Source organism: Scyliorhinus torazame, chromosome 14 (genome assembly GCF_047496885.1).
Source record: "Scyliorhinus torazame isolate Kashiwa2021f chromosome 14, sScyTor2.1, whole genome shotgun sequence".
In the NCBI taxonomy this organism is placed as follows: Eukaryota; Metazoa; Chordata; class Chondrichthyes; order Carcharhiniformes; family Scyliorhinidae; genus Scyliorhinus; species Scyliorhinus torazame.
In genome coordinates, this window is record NC_092720.1 from 166,908,074 (window position 1) to 166,916,125 (window position 8,052).

Consider the following 8,052-nt stretch of genomic DNA (forward strand, 5'->3'; position numbering starts at 1 on the left):
CTGTTTTCAAAGATTTGTTTGTCGCCAGTGAGGAGAGGGGGAGAAGGGTTTGGGGGCACCGGGGGAGGGGGCGGAGTTAGTTAAATTTGTAAAAGAGATGAAAAATGACGAACTGTTTGTATTTGACTTTGCTTTTATGAATGTGGAACTTTCTGTATGGTTTGGAATAAATTATATATTTTTTAAAAGTGAGTGACTTGTACCTGCACTGAAAAGCTGAGTTTATACAGCAGCTTCTACACATATTGATGTCTTGGATTGGATTTTCTTTATTGTCACGTGTACCGGGGTACAATGAAAATTATTTTTCTGCGAGCAGCTCAACAAATCATTAAATACACGAAAAGAAAAAGAAAAGAAAATACATAATCGGGCAACACAAGGTACACAATGTAACATCGGGTGAAGCATCTTCTTTTGAAGATCTGGTCAAACAAAGTTAAATTGACCTCCTTGAAATGATTGGACTGGTGGTGGGCAAGGTTGGAGACAGATACTGAGACAGACAGTGCTTTGGAAGGACAGCTCTCCTGTGAGAGCACTGGAGAATAAATAACACACAACTCTCAGTGTAAGGGAAGCAGCTGAGCCAGCTGCAGGTCCGTGTGGAGATGCTGGTGTTTGGCGAGAGAGGAGAATAGGTGAAACAATCCTGAGAACGTCACACTGGAAGGGTTTGTCTCCCATGTGGGTTCACTAATGTTACAGGTGGTCCAACAACTGAGAAGACATTATTACAGAATTCACACCGACAGCGTTTTCCCCCCCCCCCCATGTGAGTGCATTGGTGGACCAGACAATCGGCTGACTGTGAGAAAGCCTTGTCACACACCTCACAGCTGGATGGTTTCTCGCCAGTGTGAATCTGCTGGTGCTTTACACATTGGGAGGACAGGTCTCCCAAACGTCGCATGCGAATAGATTCTCTCCTGTACGAATCCTCCGGTGGACCAGCGAAGTCGAAGACTTCAGAAAAACGTCACTGTACACCTCCCACATATTCCCATGTGTGGATCCTCTGATGGAGCAGCAGATCTGATGAGTTAATGAAGTCTTTGTCGCAAAGCTCACACTTGAAAGGTTTCTCTTCTGTATGATAACGTAGGTGTCCGCGGAGATTCGATGAGTCCGAGAATGATTTGTCACAACGGTCGCACTTGAACGGTTTCTCCCCAGTGTGAATGCGGTGATGTACACGAAGGCTTGATGAGTGCGAGAATGACCTTTCACAGAGATCACACTTGAACGGTTTCTCCCCGGTGTGAATGCGGTGATGTACACGAAGGTACGATGATCGCGCAAATGATTTGTCACACACCTCACACCTGAACGGCTTCTCTCCAGTATGAATGCATTGGTGTTGCATGAGCGCTGATGACACATTGAACGCTTTGTTGCACACATCACACTTGAAAGGTTTCTCCCCTGTGTGGACTGTCTGATGACGTAGGAGGCTGGATGACACTGTGAAAGCTTTAGCACACACCTCACAAGTGAACAGCTTCTCACCTGTGTGAATCTGTTGGTGCGAACGGAGGATTGATAATCGTGAGAATGATTTCTCACACACCTCGCACTTGAATGGTTTCTCCCCTGTGTGAATGCGTCGGTGTCTGTGAAGTGTCCATGACTCTGAAAATGATTTGTCACACACCTCACATGTGAATGGTTTCTCCCCCGTGTGGCTCCTCTGGTGCTTGATGAGAAAGGAGGAACGGGTAAAAGCCTTGTCACAAATTTCACACTGGAACGGTTTCTCTCCTGTATGAAAACGTAAGTGCCGGCAGAGATTTGAGGAGTCCGCGTATGATTTGTCACACACCTCACACCTGAACGGCTTCTCCCCAGTGTGAACGCGGCGGTGTTGCATGAGCGCTGATGACACATTGAACGCTTTGTTGCAAACCTCACATTTGAAACGTTTCTCCCCTTTGTGGACTGTCTGATGGTGTAGGAGGTTCGATGACACTGTGAAAGCTTGAGCACAGACCTCACACGTGAACAGCTTCCTACCTGTGTGAATCTGCTGGTGTAAATGGAAGTTTGATGTCAGTGACAATAATTTGTCGCTCACCTCCCACGTGAGTGGTTTCCCTTCCATGTGGCTGCTCTTCTGATATAACAGATGGAACCTGCCTGTCAGGAGATCCTATGAGCCTTGTATAGTGCACCTCATACACCTCACACTTGAACAGTTTCTCACCTGCAGGATTGAATCAGTGGTTCTCGAGGCTCGATGAATGATTGAAGCTCTCACCACACTTGGAGCCCGCTCATACTTCTTCCCAGCTTCACCCTGACTGATCGCCCACAACCAAACCTTCAGAAAGGTTGAATCCGATGAAAGGTTCCCACTGACCAGTTTCAGATCTGATGATATGTCTAGGCTCCCCTGACCGACTGATTTCCAGAAGATGTTTTCACTGCCCAACCTTCTCTGTGTTGATCAATGCTGTGAAGGAACTGGATGTCTTCCCACAGTTGTGCAGTTGTTCCTTGGTGGATGATCAGGATCTATCTGCGGTGTCTATCCTCTCTGTATTCTCTGGTGTAATGCGGTGTGATCCTTCTGTAAAACAGCAAAAAGAAACATGATTTCCTCCAACTCCCTCTCCTCTTTTGCTGAAGGGACTGACTCCTCAGTTAGAGACTGTTCCACAGTGAGTGTCAGTCTGCTATTCCCTTGTGTGGGAGATCAGATACAAGTCCTTTCTTTTTCCTCACTGGACTGACACACACCCTCTGTTTCCAGCAGGGACACTGGATAATGAATAGGATCAGACAATGTGGCTACTTCCTTTCCTCCACCCAGACCCATCTTCCTTGGCACAGCTGTACTGCAGGAGGTTGCATCTAAACTGGAGGGGCATAAATATCCTGGCCACGAGGTTTGCTCGTGTCACACGGGAGGGTTTAAACTAGTGTGCCAGGCGGGTGGAAACCGGAGTGATAGGTCAGACTGTGAAATAACTGAGGGGGAAACTAGAAAATAAGACCAGGAAGACTCAGAGGAAGAGGAGTCAGAGAGATGTTGCAAAATACAGCGGGACTGGTGGTCTGAAGTGCATTTGTTTCAATGCGAGAAGTATAACAGGTCAGGCAGATGAACTGAGAGCTTGGATTAGTACTTGGAACTGTGATGTGACCATTTCAGAGAGGAACAGGATTGAGCTAGACGTTCCAGGATTAAGATTTAGATGTTTCAAGCAGGATATTGGGGATGTAAAAGGGGTGGGGGAGTTGCACGACTAGTTAAGGTGAATATCACTGCTGTACTGCATGAGGACAACTCAGAGGGCTCATGCAGCGAGACAATATGGGTAGAGCTCAGGAATAGGAAGGGTGCAGTCACAATGTTGGGATACAGCCAGCAGGAGATAGAGGAGTAGATATGTAGGCAGATTTTGGAAAGGTGCAAAAGCAACAGGATTGTTGTGCTGGGTGCTTTTAACTTCCCCTATATTGACTGGGATTCACTTATAGTGCTTGGGTGGGACATAGTTTGCAAGGAACATCCAGGAGAGCTTCTTGAAACAATATGTAGATAGTCCAACTAGGGAAGGGGCTGGATCTGGCATTGGAATGAGCCCAGCCAGGTGGTCAAAATTTCAGTAGGGAAGCATTTTGGGACCAGTGACCATAGTTCAGTAAGTTTTAACGTACTGTTGGATAAAAATAAGAGTAGTCCTCAGGTGAAGGTGCTAAATTGGGGGAGGCTAATAACAATATTCGGTAGGAACTGAAGAATCTTGATTGGGGGCAGATGTTTAAGAGGGTAAATCAACATCTGGCATGTGGGAGACTTTCAAATGTCAGTTGATAGGAATGTAGGACCGGTGTGAGGAAGTATTATAAGTTTGGCAAGTTTCAGGAACCTTGGATAATAAGGGATATTGTGAGCCCAGTCCCAAAGAAAAAGGAAGCATTTGTAAAGGCGAGAAGGTTAGCTAGAAGGAATACAAGGAAACATAGAACTACAGAGCAGGAGGCCATTAGGCCCATCGAGCCTGCACCGGCCCTTGGAAAGAGCACCCCACTTAAGTCCACAGCTCTGCCCCCCCCCCTACCCGTAACCCAGCAACCCCACCCAACCCCTTTGGACACTAAGGGCAATTTAGCGTGGCCAATCCACCTAATGTACACGTCTTTGGACTGTGGGAGGAAACCGGAGCTCTCGGAGGAAACCCACGCAGCCACGAGGAGAACGTGCAGACTCCGCACAGACTGGCCCAAGCCGGGAATCGAACCTGGGACCCTGGAGCTGTGAAGCGACGATGCTAACCACTGTGCTACCGTGCCGCCTGAAAGTAGGAAGGAAATTGAGCAAGGAGTCAGGAGGGCTCAAAGGGGTCACGAAAAGTCATTGCCAAACAGGATTTTAGAAATCCCAAGGCTTTTTACACACATATAAAGAGCAAGAGGGTATCCAGGGAAAGGGTTGGCCCACTCAAGCTCAGGGGAGGGAATCTATGCATGGAACTAGAGGAAATGGGTCAGGTACTGAATCAGTACTTTGCATCAGTATTCACCAAAGAGAAGGACTTGGTGGACGATAAGTTTGGGGAAAGGTGTGTAGGTAGTCTGTGTGACATTAAGATCAAAAATGAGGAGGTGTTGGCGTCTTGAAAAACATTAAGATAGGTAAGTCCCCAGGGCCTGATGGGATCTACCCCAGAATACTGAGGGAGGCAAGGGAGGAAATTGCTGGGGCTTTGAAATAAATCTGTATCCTCAATGGCTACAAGTGAGGTCTGAGAGGACTGGAATAGCCAATGTTGTTCCTTTGTTTAAGAAGGGTGGCAAGGATAATCCAGGAAATTACAGGCCTTATGTCAGTGGTAGGGAAATAATTGGGGAGGATTCATTGAGGCAGGATTTACTCCCATTTGGAAGAAAATGGATGTATTTGCGAGAGGCAGCATAGTTTTATGAAGAGAAGGTTGTGTCTCACGAACATGATCGAGCTTTTTGAGGAAGTTACAAAGATGATTGATGAAGGTAGGGCAGTGGATGTAGTCTGCATGGACTTCAGTTAGGCCTTTGACAAGGTCCCTCATGGCAGACTGGTACAGAAGGTGAAGAACTGGCTTGATCATAGAAGACAGAGTAGCAGCGGAAGGGTGCTTTTCTGAATGGAGGGCTGTGACTAGTGGTGTTCCGCAGGGATCAGTGCTGGGACCTTTGCTGTTTGTAGTATATATTTATATATTTTTTAAAATTTAGAGTACCCAATTATTTTTTTTCCAATTAAGGGGCAATTTAGCGTGGCCAATCCACCTACTCTGCACATCTTTGGGTTGTGGGGGCGAAACCCACGCAAACACGGGAGAATGTGCAAACTCCACATGGACAGTGACCCAGAGCTAGAATTGTACCTGGGATCTCGGCGCCGTTAGGCAGCAGTGCTATCCACGACGCCAATGTGCTGCCTCTTGTTTGTAGTATATATAAATAAGCTGGAGGATAATGTAACTGGTCTGATTAGTAAGTTTGCAGACGACACAAAGTTTGGTGGAATTCCGGATAATAATGAGGACTGTCAGAGGATACAGCAGGATATAGATCAGTTGGAGACTTGGCGGAGAGATGACAGATGAAGTTTAATTCGGACAAATAATAGAATAATCTCTATTGTCACAAGTAGGCTTACATTAACACTGCAATGAACTTACTGTGAAAAGCCCCTAGTCGTCACATTCCGAAGCCTATTCGGGTACAGAGGGAAAATTCAGAATGTCCAAATTACCTAACAGCACGTCTTTCAGGGCTTGTGGGAGGAAACCAGAGCACCCGGAGGAAATGCACGCAGACGCAGGGAGAACGTGCAGACTCCACAGACAGTGACCTAAGCCGGGAATTGAACCTGGGACCCTGAAGCTGTAAAGCATCAGTGCTAACCACTGTGCTACCATGCCACCATGTGAGGTCATGCATTTTGGAAAGTGTAATACAGGTGGGAAATATACAATAAATGGCAGAACCTCGAGTATTGACAGGCAGAGGGATCAGGTCGCTGAAAGTGGCAACGCAGGTGGAGAAGGTAGTCAAGAAGGAATACGGCATACTTGCCTTCATCAGACGGGGGATTGAGCATAAAAATTGGTAAGTCATACTGCAGCTGTATATAACCTTAGTTAGGCCACACTTGGAATATAGTGTTCAATTCTGGTCGCCACACTACCAGAAGGATGTGGAGGCTTTGGAGAGAGTACAGAAGTGGTTCACCAGGATGTTGCCTGGTATGGAGGGCATTAGCTATGAGGAGCGGTTGGATAAACTCAGTTTGTTCTCACTGCAACGACAGAGGTTGAGGGGCGACCTGATAGAAGTCTACAAAATGATGTGCATGTACAGAGTGGATGGTCAGGAGCTTTTTCCCAGGGTGGAAGAGTCACTTACAGAGGTTTAAGGTGTGAGGGGAAATGTTTAGAAGAGATTTGCAAGGGAAGTGTTTTACACAGAGTAGTGGAACTCGCTGCCGGAAGTGGTGGTGGAAGCAGGTACGATTGTGACATTTAAGGGGCGTCTTGACAAATACATGAATAGAATGGGAATAGAGGGATACAGGCCCTGAATTGTAGAAGTTTCAAGTTAGATGGGCAGCACGGTCAGTGCAGGCTTGGAAGGCTGAAGGGCCTGTTCCTGTGCTGTATTTTTTTTAGTTCTTTGAGGGCAGTGAAAAAGATCGTCGGGTGGATTGTAAAACAGGCTACTAATTCACAGAGTTTGTACTGTGCTCGTCGAGACCAGTTTTATGCTTACATCATATGTTTAACATAAAAAAACCTCGAGAAATGTTAGTTCAATGAAGATTTTGAAATTTCTCTGCTTGCTTTCCAAAATTATTTGAAGAAAAAAAACACTGGGCAGGAAGTGTTAGAAGCTGAGAGAAATCTTGCTTCAGTATAGCTTATTGAAGGGTTCTGATTTATCCTGGGAAATTAGATATACTGCACTCGCTCAGACTGCACGTCCCAAATTCACAGCACTGGGCAAAACTTTCAAATCCAAGCCCAGGCTTTTGGGAAAGGCCGAGGCCTTCGGGGAAAATCTTTAAAGACATTAAAAAGACATTAAAAGACATTTGAATAAAGGTGTCTCTGCCCCTCCCAGATAATTACCCCTCACCTTCTCATATTCAGTAATGACCCATCAACAAAACTCAGCCTGTAAATCAGAAGGAAAATGCTTCCAATAAACACCCTCAATATCCAACACACAGCCAATCAAACAGCTCAGCACAAAGCACCGAGTAAACAGGTCTGTGAGCTGGATCTTGTCACACAGCATAAGGGGCATTTCCACACCTGACTGCCCACAGGATAGTCAGACTGCCTGAACATTAGTGTGGATATTGTGCAATGTAATTCTTCTAAATTCTGCTCCTTCACTCACCATCTCCTGACTTGGTTTGGAGTCCCTACAGGAAGTGAAGCAGCTGTGGTAGAGGAAGAGGAGAGAATGGGCAGAGTGGGTGGGCTCTCTGATTGACGTCTCTCACACCCAATGAACACCAAAGGCATGAAAAAACCTGCACCAATGAAATAAATTAGAGAACAAGGTGGGGCTCCCCTGACTGACGTCTTCACCCGGATCTGCGCAGGAAAACATTCTCACCCAGTCGGAACGACATTACCCATGTTGCATGTGGAGGAGCAACTATGGAATCAGGAGGCGAGCATCTCCGCGGTGCCTGATGGGAGGTGTAGTTCTGCCGCGCGTAGCGGCGGTTGGCACCCAGCGTGCTGGGGTTGGAATGCGAGGAAGCGCGAGCCCGAGAAAAGCAGAGATTGACCCTTGCTGGGAACCAGAGCGATGGCGGTGGGAAGATTCACCAGTGCAAAGGCTGCAGAGAGGTTGCTTCTTTCCCAACTGAAGTTTCCTGACCTGCTCATTGGTCTGCACTCAGGTCAGGAAACTTCAGTTGGGAGAGAAGCAACCTCTCTGCAGCCTTTGACATGCCCGACCACACTGTCCTGCTCCTGCAACTCTTCTGTGTTGTCCAGTCAGTGGGACGGCTCTGACTTGTGGCACATTTTCCTCTTCAGTTGT

General features: G+C 46.8%; 1 protein-coding gene across 1 annotated transcript; it reads right to left on the reverse strand.

Moving 5' to 3' along the window:
- Positions 1-251: 251 nt before the first annotated feature.
- Positions 252-7,476, reverse strand: LOC140390182 (uncharacterized). The gene is made up of 2 exons (XM_072475131.1): positions 7,396-7,476; positions 252-2,569 (listed from the first exon to the last, which is right to left on the reverse strand). The coding sequence occupies exon 2, from the start codon at positions 2,099-2,101 to the stop codon at positions 980-982; it is 1,122 nt and encodes a 373-aa protein (XP_072331232.1). The 5' UTR covers positions 2,102-2,569; positions 7,396-7,476; the 3' UTR covers positions 252-979.
- Positions 7,477-8,052: the final 576 nt, after the last annotated feature.

Coding starts and splice junctions, on each gene's coding strand:
- LOC140390182 (XM_072475131.1), bottom strand. CDS start 2,101: ATGGAAGGGAAACCACTCACGTGGGAGGTGAGCGACAAATTATTGTCA.